At 37.0% G+C, this 20,331-nt stretch overlaps 3 protein-coding genes across 11 annotated transcripts in view; all 3 read right to left on the bottom strand.

Annotated features, from left to right (window-relative positions):
• LOC110465314 overlaps positions 1-6,045 on the bottom strand; it is a 12,975-nt gene extending 6,930 nt beyond the window's left edge. The window contains exon 1 of the mRNA XM_021521043.1: positions 5,600-6,045. The gene's annotated coding sequence lies outside the window, so the exon portion shown is untranslated. The remainder of the gene's footprint in view (positions 1-5,599) is intronic.
• On the bottom strand, positions 1,618-6,393 carry LOC110465297 (serine-rich adhesin for platelets-like). Its single transcript, XM_021521009.1, has 2 exons — positions 6,387-6,393; positions 1,618-3,902 (listed from the first exon to the last, which is right to left on the bottom strand). Exons 1-2 carry the CDS (start codon positions 6,391-6,393, stop codon positions 1,618-1,620), a joined length of 2,292 nt encoding a protein of 763 aa, XP_021376684.1.
• Positions 6,394-9,916: 3,523 nt separating this feature from the next.
• Positions 9,917-18,521, bottom strand: LOC110465329. 9 transcript variants are annotated; one of them, XM_021521067.1, is made up of 6 exons: positions 18,403-18,521; positions 13,624-13,688; positions 13,422-13,525; positions 12,587-12,695; positions 10,911-11,010; positions 9,917-10,538 (listed from the first exon to the last, which is right to left on the bottom strand). In XM_021521067.1, exons 3-6 carry the CDS (start codon positions 13,459-13,461, stop codon positions 10,464-10,466), a joined length of 324 nt encoding a protein of 107 aa, XP_021376742.1. In that variant the 5' UTR covers positions 13,462-13,525; positions 13,624-13,688; positions 18,403-18,521; the 3' UTR covers positions 9,917-10,463. The 9 variants fall into 9 exon arrangements, 7 of the variants coding, with proteins under 7 accessions (XP_021376742.1, XP_021376744.1, XP_021376741.1 ...); XM_021521069.1 differs by having other exon boundaries at positions 18,412-18,521; XR_002464599.1 differs by lacking the exon at positions 13,624-13,688 and having other exon boundaries at positions 10,967-11,010.
• Positions 18,522-20,331: the final 1,810 nt, after the last annotated feature.

The raw sequence follows: 20,331 nt of genomic DNA, 5'->3' as shown, positions 1-20,331 counted from the left end.
GGGGGGGATAAGCACATTGCACCCCATTGCATGTTTTTGTTAGACGAGACTAATACATCCCCACACACGCCAACTTCCAGGTTCGAAGAAAGAACATGGCTACTGTATCCTATGGAACGCAATAGCTGTCACATATGGCATAACAATACTATAAGAATTGATATTTTCATTATGTTGTATGATTGCATCAATATATGATTTGATTTTATCATTATATTATTCGATTTTATCATTATATTAATTGATGTCATCATGATATTATTTGATTTCATCATTATGTGATTTGATTTTATCATTATCATATATGATGTCATCATTACATTATTCGATTTTATCATTATATTATTTGATATCATCATTATATGATTTGGTTTCACCAATATATGATTTGATTTTATCATTATATGATTTCATCAATACATTATTTGATATCATCAATATATAGAGAATAATACATGCCTTTTTCCATATCACACCCAGTATCAACCCGATATTGGTCGAGGGTTGATACTGGGTGTGATATGGAAAAAAGGCCTGTTTATTACATACTTACTAATAAAAGCTACTATCTTATGATCAATTTTTCTTTTTCTTTTGAAATATTGAAAAACGAAAAATTTACAAAAGGGGTGTGAGACGGGTTTTGCTGATTGATACGGAGAGGTCTGATACGGGTTTTTGGGGTGTGCTACGGCGGGGGCTGATACGGGTTTCGGGGTGTGATACGGCGAGGGCTGATATATGGGGTAGAGCAATTGTGTCGTATCGCATATACAAAAAGCCCGTATTTATTAGTAAGTATGTAATAAATGATTTTATTTATCATTATATGATTTGGTTTCCATTGTATTGTAAGCTTCCATTATTATATTATTTGACAGCTATGGCGTTCCATAGTATCCCACTGCTTGTACCAGTATCATGTCCGGCGACTAGCGAGGAACCCTCTGCAGACTAGGGGGTTTCTATGGCGTTTGTAGGAAATCAGAATACATGGACTAGCTAGCTGGACACGATTGCAATGCTTGAAGAGCAGAAATAAAGGTTCTGTTTAAAATTACAAGAAGACAGATATTTGCGTACCTTTGACGCCCGAGTACCTACCTTAAAGCATTCTTTTAGTTACAGTGGATTTTTTTAAAGTGGTTATCCGACAGAAAAATGCTCCGAATAAAGAAATATGAACGTAGTCCACTCTTTCTCAGACGAAACAAGTGTGTCAAAGAATTAGCAGTTTGTGGTTCTTTTTGAAATGTGACTGTGTTGTGTAATAGACAGCACCTTTTACTGTTATACAGGTGTAGACTGTAGTTGTGTTTAGTCTATTTCTATAATAAAGTGTTTTATGCTTACCCGCTATACACAAATGCACCTCGTAATTCTCAATGTACACAAAGGACTATATTTTGTACACAGGTTGTAACTCCATAGATAATAACGGGATCAATAACCCTTAAATACAAACGCAGTTTAATAAAATAGTGCGAACCTTCATAAAATATCACGGAATTCGGAAAAGGTCCATTTATTGATTCACGTGATTCATTATGTTGTACCTGTGTCAAAGGAAAACACGATTAGCTTAAATAATGGAGTCTGATCCATAAATGTTAAACGTCACAAGAACATATGTTTAACTGCATGCATAAAGTTAGTGTCGGAGGGACTAGTTGTCCGGGTAGAATAAGTGTCGGAGGGACTAGATGTCCGGATAGAATTAGTGTCGGAGAGACTAGTTATCCGTATAGACTTTGGGTCGGAGGGACTAGTTGTCCGGATAGAATTAGTGTCGGAGGGACTAGTTGCCCGGATATAATTAGTGTCGGAGGGACTAGTTGTCCGTATAGAATAAGTGTCGGAGGGACTAGTTGTCCGGATAGAATACGTGTCGGAAAGACTAGTTGTCCGGTTAGAAATATTGTTGGAGGGACTAGTTGTCCGGATAGAATTAGTGTCCGAGAGACTAGTTGTCCGTATAGAATTAGTGTCGGAGGGACTAGTTGTCCGGATAGAATTAGTGTCGGAGGGACTAGTTGTCCGGATAAAATTAGTGTCGGAGGGACTAGTTGTCCGGATATAATTAGTGTCGGAGGGACTAGTTTTCCGTATAGAATAAGTGTCGGAGGGACTAGTTGTCCGGATAGAATACGTGTCGGAGGGACTAGTTGTCCGGACAGAATTATTGTTGGAGGGACTAGTTGTCCGGATAGAATTGGTGTCGGAGGGAATATTTGTCCATATAGAATTAGTGTCGGAGGGACTAATTGTCCGGATAGAATAAGTGTCGGAGAGACTAGTTGTCCGCATAGAATTAGTGTCGAAAGGACTAGATGGCCGGAAAGAATTAGTGTCGGAGGGACTACTTGTCCGGATAGAATAAGTAGCTAAGGGACTAGTTGTCCGTATAGAATTAGTGTCGAAGGGACTAGTTGTCCGGAAAGAATTAGTGTCGGAGGGACTAGTTGTCCGGATATAATTAGTGTCGGAGAGACTAGTTGTGCGGATAGAATTAGTGTCGGAGAGACTAGTTGTCGGTATAAAAATGGTGTCGGATGGACTAGTTGTCCGGATAGAATTAATGTCGGAGGGACTAGTTGTCCGTATAGAATAAGTGTCGAAAGGACTAGGTGTCCGTATAGAATAAGTGTCTGAGGGACTAGTTGTCCGTATAGAATAAGTGTCGGAGGGACTAGTTGTCCGGATATAATTAGTGTCGGAGAGACTAGTTGTCCGGATAGAATTAGTGTCGGAGAGACTAGTTGTCCGTATATAATTAGTGTCGGAGAGACTAGTTGTCGGTATAGAATTGGTGTCGGAAGGATTAGTTGTCCGGAGAGAATTAGTGTCGGAGGGACTAGTTGTCCGGATAGAATTAGTGTCGGAGGGACTAGTTGTCCGTATAGAATAAGTGTCGGAGGGACTAGCTGTCCGGATAGAATTAGTGTCGGAGGGACTAGTTGTCCGGATAGAATTAGTGTCGGAGAGACTAGTTGTCCGGATAGAATTAGTGTCGGAGGGAATATTTGACAAGATAGACTTAGCGTCGGAGGGACTAGTTGTTCTGATATAATAAGTGTCAGAGGGACTAGTTATCCGGATAGAATTAGTGTCGGAGGGACTAGTTGTCCGGATAGAATAAGTGGCTGAGGGAGTAGTTGTCCGTATAGAATAAGTGTCGGAGGGACTAGTTGTCCGGATAGAATAAGTGTCGGAGAGACTAGTTGTCCGGATAGAATTAGTGTCGGAGAGACTAGTTGTCGGTATAGAATTAGTGTCGGAGAGACTAGTTGTCGGTATAGAATTGGTGTCGGAAGGACTAGTTGTCCGGATAGAATTAGTGTCGGAGGGACTAGTTGTCCGGAAAGAATTAGTGTCGGAGGGACTAGCTGTCCGGATATAATTGGTGTCGGAGGGACTAGTTGTCCGGATATAATTGGTGTCGGAAGGACTAGTTGTCCGGATATAATTGGTGTCGGAGGGACTATTTGTCCATATAGAATTAGTGTCGGAGGTACTAGTTGTCCTGATATAATAAGTGTCGGAGGGATTAATTGTCCGGATATAATTAGTGTCTGAAGGACTAGTTATCCGGATAGAATCAGTGTCGAAGGGACTAGTTGTCCGGATAGAATAAGTGTCGGAGAGACTTGTCGTCGGTCTAGTATTGGTGTCGGAGGGACTAGTTGTCCGAATAGAATTAGTGTCGGAGGGACTAGTTGTCCGGATATAATTGGTGTCGGAAGGAATATAATTAGTGTCGGAGGGACTAGTTGTCCGGAAAGAATTAGTGTCGGAGGGACTAGCTGTCCGGATATAATTGGTGTCGGAGGGACTATTTGTCCATATAGAATTAGTGTCGGAGGGACTAGTTGTCCGGAAAGAATTAGTGTCGGAGGGACTAGCTGTCCGGATATAATTGGTGTCGGAGGGACTATTTGTCCATATAGAATTAGTGTCGGAGGTAATGGCCGGAAAGAATTAGTGTCGGAGGGACTAGCTGTCCGGATATAATTGGTGTCGGAGGGACTATTTGTCCATATAGAATTAGTGTCGGAGGTACTAGTTGTCCTGATATAATAAGTGTCGGAGGGACTAATTGTCCGGATATAATAAGTGTCTGAAGGACTAGTTATCCGGATAGAATCAGTGTCGAAGGGACTAGTTGTCCGGATAGAATAAGTGTCGGAGAGACTTGTTGTCGGTCTAGTATTGGTGTCGGAGGGACTAGTTGTCCGAATAGAATTAGTGTCGGAGAGACTAGTTTTCCGTATAGAATAAGTGTCGGAGAGACTAGTTGTCCGGATAGAATTAGTGTCGGAGGGACTAGGTGTACGGATAGATTTATTGTCGGAGGGACAAGCTGTCCGGATAGAATTAGTGTCGGAGTAAATATTTGACAAGATAGACTAAGTGTCGGAGGGTATATTTGTCAATATAGAATTAGTGTTGGAGGGACTAGTTGTCCTGATATAATAAGTGTCGGAGGGACTAGTTGTCCGTATAGAATTAGTGTCGAAGGGAGCAGTTGTCCGGAAAGAATTATTGTCGGAGGGACTATAGTTGTCCGGATAGAATTAGGGTCGGAGAGACTAGGGTCCGTATAGAATAAGTGTCAGAGGGACTAGTTGTCCGGATAGAATTTGTGTCGGAGGGACTAGGTGTACGGATAGATTTATTGTCGGAGGGACTAGTTGTCCGGATAGAATTATTGTCGGAGGGACAAGCTGTCCGGATAGAATTAGTGTCGGAGTGAATATTTGACAAGATAGACTAAGTGTCGGAGGGTTTATTTGTCCATATAGAATTATTGTCGGAGGGACTAGTTGTCCAGATAGAGTTATTGTCGGAGGGACTAGTTTGCCGGATAGAATTAGGGTCGGAGAGACTAGTTGTCCGAAAAGAATAAGTGTCGGAGAGACTAGTTGTCGGTATAGAATTGGTGTCGGAATGACTAGTTGTCCGAATAGAATTTGTGTCGGGGGGACTAGTTGTCCGGATATAATTAGTAACGAAGGGACGAGTTGTCCGGAAAGAATTAGTGTCAGAGGGACTTGTCCGGATAAAATTAGTGTCGGAGGGACTAGTTGTCCGGATAGAATCAGTGTCAGAGGGACTTGTTGTCCGGATGGAGTTGTTGTCGGAGGGACTTGTTGTCCTGATATAATTAGTGTCGGAGGGACTAGTTGTCCGGATAGACCTTGAGTTGGAAGAACTATTTGTTCGGAGAGATTCCTTGCGGGATTAGTTTTTCGGACGGAAAAATGATCCTGATGTATTCTGTATGTAATCTATTGATTATGCAGTATATTAGTTAAACAATCTATTGATTGTATTTAACTCCTTAAGTACAGGTCAATGTACAGGTACAAAACATTTTAAGTTTCTGGAATTGTTATAATATCGGAAGGTTTCTGTAAACGGTATGTATAGTCTGTGTGATTACCGTAGTATATACATTGTAAGTGGTGTTACGCTCTTACCTGTTTATAGTGAAGACATTATCTTTGATATTTAACGCATTTTAAACTAGATTGGTATTTTACATGAACGATACAGTGGAGATTCAAGGAAAGTTGTCGCCTTCTTTTGATATACATACCTGTATTTCACACCTGTGACAGGATTACTAATTAGGAATGGTCCGTTCCGCCATCTTACTCCTTGATCCTGTCTGTAATGTAAAGTGTCCCCTGATGTGCGTCACTAACTACCAAATACCGTCAGAATCCGTAAAATTAAAATCCTATGTTCGGCGTTTTACTCCAATTGTCTCCATTATTGTTGTTTATACTGTATATGTTTTATACACAAGGCCTAACTGACTACTTCTCCAGTCTGTCCGTACGAGGACGCTGTATCGAACAAATGCCAACAAGAGATTATATACCTGTATACTACACATGATCGCCTGAGTATATATAGCGGTTTAAATGCCGACTACCCGTGTAATTAGGGGTAGGTATATCTAGACTGGGTCATATTTTACTAACATATTACCACGTCTCGGCCACACAACACACCTAATCAATACCACGAAGCACCTCACTTTAATCCCGGGGTAATTAATTCTCCAGTAAATCTACACGCCCCGATATAGACCCGCTACACTCTCCTTACAATATTCCAGCGCTCTGTTCGCGACAAGGCTGGTCTTTATTTCACTTAATATAAACGTTAAAATTTGATTTTTAATACTGTTTACATTTTGTTATCTCATCAATGTCTTTTTTGTCTGTCGACAATTACATGACTTACAGTTTTAATTTTCAAAGTAAAGGTAGCATAAGCATTAAAATGAATATAATACAATTATTTTAATTTGTACACAATATTTAACATCCGGCGTCTAATATTGACAAAACAAGTTTAATATCAACATATGATACCTGCCATATAGTATTGGCACTTATATGTGTTAGATCACACAGAAATATCATTGGATAATACATTTTGGCGTTTTCTTTGTAAAAATTTGTTTAGTTCCGTATACTTGGTAACGTGTAGCAGTATTTGATATGTTATAACATTGCAATCGAAGTCAGGCACAAATTGTATTCCAAAACTTTTTCTGTCATTTAAGCAAATTCAAATGAAGCTCGCTATACTAATATTGTGTATGCTTGTTCCATGAATAGAATAGCCATTTATCCATAAAGAGTCAATGCTATCCAACGTACCAAATATGACGTCATAATATAAGGATCATCTCAATCAGCTCCTGACATTCACGCCTCAATGAACGCCGTCTTGATGTGGTAGGGTTATAAAGTGCCAGTACCACATGTATATGATGGTAAATATAATGTAACACATACCGCTTTTAAAATGGGAACATTTGGTACATAGTGTAGTCTTGTATAGGATAGTGTATGTGCACTGGGTTTAGTATATTTTATGTCGTTTTGATAATATGGATGCTGATTTCGGAAATGTATGTATTTGAAAGCAATTGCAGGCGGTTTGAATCAGTCCGCTTGTTAAAATAGTTCGGAAAACCGCCAAATTCCGGTCAGTCTTTGGCGAAGTAATGACGTCCTCTGCCGATAAGGGGGTTCCGTATCTCGTATCTATATATGTGTTAAATATATAAACGAGATTTTAAAGTGTTAAAACTTAAACCCTGTCAGTTTTGAATGGCCACAAGGCGTGTGTTTGTGATAATCATGTGTTGGTCTACATGTTTATAATGTATAAGGTATACATCAATAGTTCACGTAATACATTTACTGGTGTTTAAACAACTTTGTTATTACTGAATAGTGATTCGTGACACTCGAGGACGCTACTCAACAAAGTCAACATTGATCAGGTAAACATTCCGTCACAGCAGCCGATAGTCAAGTGGGTCCAATCACAGGTTTATCTATGTCGCTGGTTTATCTATGTCGCTGGTTTATACCAGTACCTTGAACGTCATGCTGGGCATTGTTAGTTCCCCCTCAATAATAATGAATACATAATGTAACAAAATTAATAGATAGATATGGAGCGATTTCATTAAAACTCGTTCAAACAATGGCTCTGGCTAGAATAGGCTTTTTGATAACGAGGGTCCTGAACATTGACTTTACATAAAACAGTCAACTGTAGACAATATGACCTTATATGAGATTTGTTTGGATTAATATGGATTTCCGGATTACAAAGGGTTCTGGCTATCATACACTTTACACTTAATGACACAATTATACAAAAAGGATATAATGGTTACATGTTCATGTACATATGTAGACATCACAGTGCAAAATATGTCCGTTTTTGGAGTTTTGAACACACAAGTGTGCATCAGAGAGAGAAAAAATAGACGGGAAAAAGATAACTTAATTGCAATCACTGGTTTCGACCAGGCTTTTAAGTATCAATGCTTCACGCGTTGGTAGAACTACAGTGTAACACAGGTGCAATACTAAGTGCTAAAGGAAATCCAGAGGTACTGCAAGGGTACAAATATCTCTTCAAAATACGATTTACTGTACAGTATATCACACGACGTCATGACAACGTCTGGTGGTGGGGATTGTCACCGTCTGCGCGATATCAATCTTGATTTACAAGCAAAGACAGCGACACTCGGAACTTCTCGGCCGATTCGGTCATCTACATTGGAAGGAACTGTAATCGGGGCAAGGTGTTCCGAATGAGACAGCGAATGTAAATTTTATCGAGAAGTTGAGCCACGAACACTACATGACGCCCTCCAATTATACAGGCATAGGTATTGAATTCTGCGACAATAATATTTTAGTTCTGTTTCTGGAACAATTTCATTGTTTCATCTTAATGCAATATCGTATACGTAGCTCGTCAGCAGTCTTACATACTACTATCAGACGCAAAACTATGTATCTGTCTTAAATACAAGGAATATTCGTTTACGAGAAGACCAATTAATCCCCAAAAGTATTATATTTTCAAATGTTTTTTCAACCATCGTAGCTAGAAAAGGTCTTGAATTTTTTGCCAAATTCAAAAGATAAACTATACATGGAAGAAGAATGGTCAAATAACATTTTGGAAATTAAGTTAGAGTAAAGCACTTTTGTCATCATCTAAGTAAGCACTTAAACCAAAACACTTGATCTTTTAATAATGCACTGTCAACTTTCAACATCAAATATGTCCAAAAGAAGTCATTATTTCAAAACAATTCGATCTAAATTTCTAGCACTGTTTCATGGCCATAACTCATTGTAGGCAAGACATCACATACCAGTATAAAGGAATGTAGATACAAATTCATTTATAAAAACTAAAAAAAACATTTTATTTCAAGGTAAATACAACTTTAATTCAGGTTTACTTAATACTTTTAGCACTAATTGTGTCTTTTGCAGCATAATGTGTGCATGCTCATTCCTTCGAATGAAATGAATCAAATAAACAGATTTTTGTTAAAGTCTCATTATCAACATTTTTTATACCAGAGATTTCCTTCATCTCCAACAATCCAGTGTTACTGCCTATATAGTAATCTCTAACAAGGGGAGAGAGAAGCCGGTGTTAATGTCTATGATGAAATTAGTCCTTGTGACTTTTGCAGTATAATTTGTACCTGCTCTCTTCCTCTGGTAATCATGATGTAAAGACTAGCATTGCATCACATAACATTGGGTTATAACAAACTGTGACGGTCTTGGTCCAGAATTTATAGTCCGGACTATAAGTTCGGAATTTATTGTCCGGAAATTAGTACCCGCCTCTATTCCACATATTAGTTTTGTTTTCCAAGTTCCTATGTCTACCATGTGGAAGCGTCACAGTCACGCTGCTTTTGGTTTGGCTAAATGCGGGCCTCCCTAAGGAGTAAGTGTTTATAATAACTGTATGATTTATTGCATAATGTATCTTTGATGCTGGTTTTTATGTAATATGCATATGCTCATTCTGTACGTTTGGTAAATCCGATGGTTTTGTTGGGCTTGGGTGGGTCCCGCCATATTTCAATCGGTGTCGTCTGCTTGTTTGCTCGACACAATAACCTAGTCAAATAGTATATTTTATTATTTTGTACTTCATTATAGTTACCAACTGTATTAATATGAATAATAGTAATGAGAATATCGTGCAACTAACCATAATTGTGTCTGGTATGTGACGTGTTGTGTCTTGAAGGATCTGGTTAGCACAGGGTATTTTCTAATTTATTATCAAGTGGTATGGAGCAATAGTAAATTTATTCTGTATGTAATTTTGATGGCACAATGTTCATATAAAAGAAGCCTAAACTAAAAGATAAAGTGGCTATTGTTTAGCTCCAACATTTTTGTCGGTTTGAGATAATTACCATTGTTTGACCTAGTTAATTTCCAGTAATCTTATGAGTGTTTTATTCGTTTTTCTTTGTAGTTTTTCACCCTCTCTGGAGGTGTGTGAAATAAATTTCTCTACAAGATGGAAACTATAAAGGGAGTCTTCGTCGCCTTTTTTCGTCCTTTATTTATTAAACATTATTAGACATCACAAAACAATTCAGTTTATTGTCTGTTGTTACCCAGTTAAGACAGTGAAATGAATTCAATACACAGTACGATGTTTTTAAAAGTCTCGTTATCAACTTTTTTACAAGAGATTTCCTTCAATTAAAATACATGTACATTGTAGGTTATATTATGGTCATCTCCATGTAGGTTATATTATGGTCATCTCCAACAAGGGGAGATATTCCAGTATTATACCTAAAAGGTATTCTTAAACGAGCCAAGGTAATCTATGTTGATGTCTATAATTATGTTAATATATGTTATCCAACAAGTGGAGGTTATCCAGTGTTAATGTCTAGCAACAAGAGATCACATCGTTATTATGTATAATGTACAGTTTTATAAATGTGAACTATAAACTAAATGCTGTGTTAGAATATTCCAGGATTGTCTCTTAAAAAGCTGTCTTTGATCTTCTCTGAAATCTTGATTACAACAAAAGCTGTACTCAACCATTCTAAAGAGCATTGATGATGATGTGTTTTATTTGTCATTAAGATTAAATTTTCCATTTTTCAAATCCTTTTCTATCCGCAGGGATGCATAATCCTTCTTCTTCTGTAAACCAAAGAAAACCATTGCATCTGAATGATGTTATCATGTTGAACAGGGAAAAACCTATATCTCAAATTTTGGAAATGAAATATGAATATCAAACATGTGTATGTAGAAAGTAAAACTAGAGTTGCGTTCACTGACGAATTAAGAAACTACTGCATGACCCTGAAACTCCTTATCAAAATATATTTCCACTTGCTGTTTCGCCATACAAGAAGAACTAATTTGGTCATATTAAGTATCCCCGATGGAGCTCAAGAAAGTATAGTATCACTGTGAGAACCCAAGTTTGGAGATTAAGAATCTATTGGAATACTATTGGAATCTATTACTCCCAAAAACAGGAATGAGATAAAAAGATTAGCGACTCGCCTTTAGTCCCCCTTCAAGGTTTGAAGTTTTAATTAATCCCTTAATGAGGTAATTACATTGATACAAGACATTGTCCTTCCTGGTCCGAACCCACAGCTGTCTGTAAAACAAATGAGAAAAGGAAATGAAATAAGATAAAAGAGGACACAAACAATATCTACGAAACTCATGATAAAAATATATACCAAAACACACAAGTAATAATTAAAGAAAAATATTAAACGAGTTCAGTCCTGATGGTGATCTCCAGGAAGCTCACAAAAACGTTCTGTCTCATGTATGCTTTTACAGTTTTATTGTCCAAAGAGTGAAGTTAATGTAAGAAACTTAAGATTTTTTTAAAACATTTTTTTCATTGTGTATGCTACACAGTCATTTATCTTGTTAAATATATGCCCTGTCTGTGATACTCTTAAATCTGTGCTGTTTTAACAGAAATCTGGGATCATTGTTATCATTTCTGTAAGTAAACCTCCGGGTCTGTTTTATTTCAATTCAAAACAAAGTTTATTCTAACTTGAAAATATTTTAAAAACATATATGCACCACCTCATTTGATGGAAATAGAGTAAATTCTAAGTCACACCAAGAAATGATGCTAAATCCAAAGTTACTGAAGTGTAAATATTGGTCACAGTGACCTACATTTAATAAATTGTTGAAGCAATTCTCACTGTGTATCAATACAAAATTGAGTTTGAGACAGACCTGACAAGAACATTGCTTTTAAGAATATAGAACAAAGAATTTTAGATAATTGTAAACAGAAGATGATACCAAATTTAGCAAGGTCACCTAAAGGTTATTTATACCAGCACCTTTTTGATAATGTTTGTCTTCAATTTTACTTATGTAAATCTATAGAATCTAAGTACAAACGCCTTATTACATGTTTAAGATTGTCGTCTCATGATTTAAATATTGAAGTAGGTAGACGGAACAATGGTGTTCGACAGAATATATCATCATTGTTCTCGCTGTGCTTCTGGTGATATAGAAAATGAATTTCATCCTAAAATGTCCATTACATCAAGACCTGAGACGTAAATATATCAAGCGATTCTATCACAGAAGTCCTAATGTTTATAAGTTAACGAAATTATTGAGTACTAATAATGTAAAAGAATTATGCAATATAGGAATGTATTTATATTGCGCTATGAGTAAACGTAGAGAAATCAATGTCTGACATGGAAAACTACTTGTGTAATTTGTAAGCTCACTCTCCACTTCATCAATTTAAATTTGTATCAAAATATCTTGTACAGGTATTACATGATGTAATTGTTTGATATTCAACCTATGAGTCAGATGGCTCGATCCAGAAAAATAGCGATAACAATCTTCATCAGTCAAAATCTATCATTGCCGCTTGGCAGCTATTTTGTTCTTCAGATCAGTCTCAAAATAAAAACATAGACAAAGGGGAATCTACATTACATAGAGAAAAAAAGAAATATTTGTCCAGTGTTTCCTTGAGAAATAGTGACAATAAGAAATGCTTAAGAATGGATGAGAGAGCAAAGATGAAATACTACATCAACATTCCACCATCATTGCCATCTGATGAGGCAAAGTTTTATCATTCAGGTAAATGAAGGTAAAGTATGATAAAAAGTCAGGAAATTAAACATGCTAGACAAAAAGGTCAAAGACAGGACAGAGGACAGACTCACCTTTGTGCCTCATCAAAAGTGACGCTAAAATCCAGCTTTCTAAAATCACCAAGATCTTTCCTATCTATCTTGAACTTTACGTAATTATCTTCGTCATCCACAATACCAACTGTCATTAAAAACCAACAACAGGTAATATTCAGTGAAATTAATATACATTTTGAATAATTTATCTTGGTTAAACCATTACAGATGTATTTTTTATAAAGAATTATTAACATAACACACCAGTCAGTTAAAGGAATCTTAACGTTAAGATGGTGAGTCTTTATTACAGAAATTAGACTGATTTATGTATGTTACATACAAATATTATACTGAATGAAGATGAAAAGAAGTTGGAATATTTTCGTATCAAGGTTTTTAAAACATGACTAATAGTCTATGATATACTTTTACTGAAGTTGACCAGAATTTGAGGATCTGGCGAAAAAGGTAAAATAATAAAATTTTACCTACTGTCAATCAGGATTATATTCATTATATTTTAAGTGAAAATTTCTCATTTTAACTTACTTTGTGATACTTAGTTCCTAACCAAGTAATTAAACATAAGGAACAGGTGGGGACATCTTGATGGACTAATTAGCAAATTGCATAAAGTACATAATGATGTCACAAATGCATTTTAAAAGGTTTTTCATGCTTCCATTTGTTGTGAGTGATATTCCCAGGTTGACCCAGGGCACTGTCACCCTATAATAGATGTGATAAATATCTAATATCGATAACTCATTTGATTACTTAAAATGATTTATTCATATAGGCTGATCCATCATTAATTACCATCAAGTATAAGTGTATGGTCAATCTGGTCTAATTTCCAGACACTTACGGTAAAGAGCCGAGTATTCTTCCTCGCAGCTGGATGCCATGTTTTTCAAACCTGTTGTACCTGGCTCACTGCTGTAGAAGACTCTTCCTTTAGAAATAGCTTACCTATTTTAAACAAAACAAAAAAAGGTGGATCAATTATGAATTAGTAACCAACTTCAAGAAGGGCAGATGTGTCAGGCTATAATTCTGTGTGTAATCACCTTTAGAATTGTCTGCTCTGCTCTGTATTACTGCCAACAACACTTAATATCAACTGTGTGGGACACTGAAACGATAGGATTGTTCATGGTCATTTTGGTAAATACCACCTTCTTTAAATCAGTTGGCAAACATTACCTACACATCAAACGATGTTACTCAGTCTTTCCTCCCTTTTCCTTAGAAAGAATGTATGGATTTTGCTTTTGTTTTTATGTTGTCTTGTTAGGAGGATTCTCTAAGGAAAAATTTGAAATGAGATTGTGTTGTGGTAGAATTAATAAAGTATTGCCTGTGTGACCCGTACGAAAAGCAAACTGTTAGTCAGAGTTGCCAGTGCTTTGTCTTGTGCTTCTGGGTTCATCAGGTAACTAGGCTACGCATGAAATATCTATACATATCGTTGTGGTGTGCATACCATGTATTTATTGTGCTGTACTGTTTCATGGGATAGAAGGAGATTTTTAACATGGGACTTTGTAACTCGTTCACCGTTTGGCAAGCTACCAAGACTGTAGGATACAGCTTGTAATATATAGATACTGTAGTGCATCATATATAATATTGCGGGTATAGTATATCAGATAATGATAATAAGAGGTGCATGAGAGGAATCCTTAGCATTACGACAGTAACACATGTCTATATGTTAGCATTACGACAGTTACATATGTCTGTATGTTAACTATACGACAGTAACATGTGTCTATATGTCAGCTATACGGCAGTAACACATGTCTATATGTTAGCATTACGACAGTAACATGTGTCTATATGTCAGCTATACGGCAGTAACATATAGACATGTGTTACTGCCGTATAGCTGACGTATAGACACATGTTACTGTCGTATAGCTAACATACAGACATGTGTTACTGTCGTAATGCTGAAATATAGACATATGTTACTGTCGTAATACTAACATATAGACATATGTTACTGTAGTAATGCTGACATATAGACACATGTCACTGCCGTAATTCTGACATATATACATATGTTACTGTCTATATGTCAGCATTACGACAGTAACGCATGTCTATATGTCAGCATTACGACTGTAACATGTGTCTATATGTTAGCATTACGAGAGTAACACATGACTATATGTCAGCATTACGACAGTAAAACATGTCTATATGTCAGCATTACGACAGCAACATGTGTCTATATGTCAGCATTACTACAGTAACACATGTCTATATGTCAGAATTACGACAGTAACACATGTCTATATCTCAGCATTACGACAGTAACACATGTCGATATGTCAGCATTACGACAGTAACACCTGTCTATATGTTAGCATTACGACAGTAACAAATGTCTATATGTCAGCATTACGACAGTAGCATGTATCTATATGTCAGCATTACGACAGTAGCATGTATCTATATGTCAGCATTACGACAGTAGCATGTATCTATATGTCAGCATTACGACAGTACCATATGTCTATATGTCAGCATTACGATAGTAGCATGTGTCTATATGTCAGCATTACGTCAGTAACACATGTCCATATGTCAGCATTACGACAGTAACAAGTGCCTATATGTTAGCATTACGACAGTAACATTTGTCTATATGTCAGCATTACGACAGCAACATGTGTCTATATGTCAGCATTACTACAGTAACATATGTCTATATGTTAGCAGTACGACAGTAACATATGTCTATATGTTAGTATTACGACAGTAACATATGTCTATATGTTATCATTACGACAGTAACATATGTCTATATTTCAGCATTACGACAGTAACACATGTCGATATGTCAGCATTACGACAGTAACACGTGTCTATATGTCAGCATTACGACATTAACACATGTCTATATGTCAGCTATACGGCAGTAACATATAGACATGTGTTACTGCCGTATAGCTGACGTATAGACACATGTTACTGTCGTAATGCTAACATTTAGACACATGTTACTGTCGTAATGCTAATATATAGACATATGTTACTGTCGTAATGCTAACATTTAGACACATGTTACTGTCGTAATGCGGACATATAGACACATGTTACTGTCGTATAGTTAACATACAGACATAGACACATGTTACTGTCGTAATGCTAACAAATAGACATGTGTTACTGCCGTATAGCTGACGTATAGACACATGTTACTGTCGTATAGCTAACATACAGACATGTGTTACTGTCGTAATGCTAACATATAGGCATATGTTACTGTCGTAATGCTGACAGATAGACATGTGTTACTGTCGTAATGCTGAAATATAGACATATGTTACTGTCGTAATGCTAACATTTAGACACATGTTACTGTCGTAATGCTAATATATAGACATATGTTACTGTCGTAATGCCGACATATAGACATGTGTTACTGTCGTAATGCTAATAGATAGACACATGTTACTGTCGTAATGCTAACATTTAGACACATGTTACTGTCGTAATGCTAACATTTAGACACATGTTACTGTCGTAATGCTAACATTTAGACACATGTTACTGTCGTAATGCGGACATATAGACACATGTTACTGTCGTATAGCTAACATACAGACATGTGTTACTATCGTAATGCTGACATATAGACATATGTTACTGACGTAATGCTGACATATAGACATATGTTACTAACGTAATGCTGACATATAGACATATGTTACTGACGTAATGCTGACATATAGACATATGTTACTGTCCTAATGCTGACATATAGACACATGTTACTGTAGTAATGCTAACATATAGACACATGTTGCTGTCGTAATGCTAACATATAGACATATTTTTCTGTCGTAATGCTGACATATAGACATATGTTACTAACGTAATGCTGACATATAGACATATGTTACTGACGTAATGCTGACATATAGACATGTGTCTATATGTCAGCTATACGGCAGTAACATATAGACATGTGTTACTGCCGTATAACTGACATATAGACACATGTTACTGCCATATAGCTGACATATAGACATGTGTTAATGTCGTAATGCTGACATATAGACACATGTCACTGCCGTAATTCTGACATATATACATATGTTACTGTCTATATGTCAGCATTACGACAGTAGCATGTATCTATATGTCAGCATTACGACAGTAACACATGTCTATATGTCAGCTATACGGCAGTAACATGTGTCTATATGTCAGCATTACGACAGTAACATGTGTCTATATGTTAGCATTACGACAGTAACATGTGTCTATATGTCAGCATTACGACAGTAACACATTGTATATTGTGTATAATGTAAATGAATGTTTGTATTGTATGATATTACTTTTGTTGTCAATTGCAAATAAAATAGTAGCTCGGCACCCACCGTTTATACAAATTAGAGTGCCCTTTGACCTCATGATGGTCCAGACCAAATTTGGATGAAATTCCTTAATCTTTATGGTAGAAAAATGATTTTAAATGTTTACCTCTATTTCTCCTATTGGCCCCACCCCTCTGCCCCCAGGGGGACCACAACCGCGTTTATAAAAAAAATACTGCCCTTGGCCCAAAGATGCTCCAAACCAAATTGAGTTAAAAACCACTTAGCCGTTCAGGACTAGTATCGTGTTAAAGGAAAAGTTGATGGATAGACAGATGACGGACGATGCGCCATGACATACTGAATCCGTACTTTTTTCTCATTTGAGATTATGTAAATCGATTAAATGTTTAATAACTAAACAGAAAATAAGTAGTGTTTCCAACAGGAAACAAATCAGCCCCCACCTCACCCTCCCAGCTATCCAGTCGGCCGTTCTTACAATGGTGCTAAAAGGAAGTAAGTTCCCTGTAGCAGGATGTAATTGAGAAACTTAATCATTTTTAAAATGTACAATACTGCGACTTCCTTTTTATATTTGATCAGGCTCCAAAACAGTATCTAACGTGCAGCAACCACAGAGAGGGCCAAAACTACTATCTTTAACAGGAAGAAAGTAGTGAGCTTCCACTATGGATCCAGTCATAGTCCCCTCGCTGTGATCACGTAGCTTTTGATAACAAGCCTTTTATATATTGTGTGTAGGTCATGTATTTAAATATAGGTACTAATAGTCTCCCAGCTTCCGCTACACAGGTTGAGTTAAACAGGAAGTCTAGCTTGAAGTTAAACGGCAACCATATCATTTTAGTATCTGAATTGACACAATCTGTCGTATCCTACAGATAATAAAGTATGCAGTGACTCACTGAGGTCCTCCGTTAAGTATACAAAATCAACTGCTGATAATGCCAAGGACAATGTAACAGGCCTTGGACGGTACACCAATATCATTAGCTGCGATAACGTAGCTTTTAACTACCGGACCTTTTTTATGCGGCCGGCGGCGGGGCAGAGGAGGCGGGTTTTAATATTAGTACTACATATATAGTGTTTATGCCACTGAAAATGTAACATTATTAGTCTACTCCTTAGAAAATATTTCGCATATATATTGTAAGTTATTAACATAGTAAGCATCCTATGTATACACACCAAATATGTTTTTATATTTATTTTTATGTACCAAGTACCTGCCAGTGGATATAACTCATTAACAGGACCACATGGGGCACGCAACTACTATCAATATCGATCTTGTGAGACTTTCATCCGTTGGATGCGTTATATCAAATAACGTAACCAACGGCTGAAAGTCTAACAAGCTCAATATTAATAGTAGTTGCGTTGTGCAGGACCTGTCTTTACTCCCTTATAAAAACAAATGGAACACTTGTCATTGAATATCACTAAAATAATTGCTTCATGCATGCAAACGTGTGTAGTTTAAACCTTGTAAACCTGTGAAGTAGAAGTCCCTGGTCAAAATGTCGAACCGAAAGCATGCACCGCCACACGGGTCATTCGCCGACGATAAACAACTCGAAACCGGAAAACAAAATTACAAACTAAAAGATGAAACGGTATGCTATCTTTATCCGGATTGCAGAAATGTAATTCTGTAGAAAGAAAACACATACATACATGTAGCTACGTACGGTATGTACAATGAAAATGAAATTGATAGTTTCCAATTGTATTATTACAACTCTCAGAGGCGTGCTGGCAAAAGTTTGCCAGCGAATCGAAATATCATGGTTGATAGATAAATAGCGAGGGGTATCGAACAGATTAGTTTTCCAAAACAAATATGGCGGCGGAAACTGACGTTTCTACGACGCCAAGGAAAACGTACCCATTGGGTAATAATTACGTAGGCAACACCGCCATACAGTCTTTCTTCTCTAATAAAGCTTCGAATATCTTTTTCTGTTCGGGTTTCAGACGATCAATCTCAAATAACTTCAGAACTTTCGCATCATTCTCATCAGTGTTCGCCATATTTGTTACAACTCCGAGCGCCCTTTTGAAAGAGGGTCTCTGATTGGTCAACATTTAATGAGTATCTATAAATATAAAGGTCACCTGAACGTGACCCTGACCGCAGCACAATCAGATGTCCAGGCGTAGTACGAAGTAAACGAAGCCATGTAACATATGATTTTAATCAGATTGAAGCTGCATGTGAACTATTTTGTCTTTAAAGGGGCTGGTCGGGGAAAAAATGTCATATTTGCTAAAATGGCATACACATGTTTAAAATACCCTCTTATGAAATATACCGATACAAATTTTGCTGAAATTCACGTCATCAACAAGGTCAAATGTAAACATCGCGGCGAAAGAAAAAGATGCATGCAAAAGTCATGACAGGCACGAGGTATCAATACCGTTATAAATAACAACAACATATAGGTAGGAATACTACACTTGCATCATACATGACCTTTGAAAACAATTATTTACGTATAGTATTGCTGTCTTGTCCGCTAGTTGAGTCAGACATGGTACATGACGGCGTGCTATTCTTGTTATCTTCACTGCCTTACCTTCGAAACAACCACGTGACATATATAAATAGATCTGCGCTAAATTTACGCGGGGCTTCCACGAAATTTCAGTTGTCAAAACTGGACACTGCAAGCAGAACTCGACCATCATATTGCCGTGTGGTATAACTTTTGGAAGGCCAGAGAACGCATTTAGACCCATTTATTTCCCAGCCCCTTAAAAGAACCGTATTTTAAGACATAATACCGTTCAGAAATAAACAGGAGTATTGAAACATCAACAATCGTCATGTATTACATTTTGTAAACGTTTCAAAAAATCCCATTGCATGTTTTGACGGGAGACATCGTGATGGGGTCACACTTGATACAGTCCAATTTTAATATTAATAGTTTAATATTATTTAAGGAGGGAAGGCGGAGGCACAATATGCGCCAGCGAAAATCAGAGAAAAGGAATTTGTTTGTATGTTGTATAATATTTTGGAAAAAAAGTACTCTAGTTACCATTGTACATCTCCTGTCCATTGTCCTTGTTTAAGAAAGAATACGTACTATCGCAGTGTGCACAAGACCGTTTTTCGAACTCGAAATCTATCGAATCAGGGCAGAATATAATCAAAGAAAGTGTTGTTTGTAGACCCCTGGGGAAGTTCATTGTACAATGATAATAAGAACATGTGTTCCGGAAGGGTAAGCGTCTTCTGCTTCCGACGATCGGTCCAGTCCAGTTCCGCTACATTACAAACAAAACGTGTCAAGCGAAACAACTGATTTATAATAACTGTTATATACATACACAGATTACGCTAGATTTCGATAAGCCAGCCAACATGTTCTGATGTTGCATAGTTACGAACGACTACGACTT

The sequence above is a fragment of the Mizuhopecten yessoensis genome, unplaced genomic scaffold (genome assembly GCF_002113885.1).
Source record: "Mizuhopecten yessoensis strain PY_sf001 unplaced genomic scaffold, ASM211388v2 scaffold11069, whole genome shotgun sequence".
Taxonomy (NCBI): Eukaryota; Metazoa; Mollusca; class Bivalvia; order Pectinida; family Pectinidae; genus Mizuhopecten; species Mizuhopecten yessoensis.
Note: the sequence above shows the minus strand (reverse complement) of the source record. Positions and strands in the feature narration are given on the sequence as shown.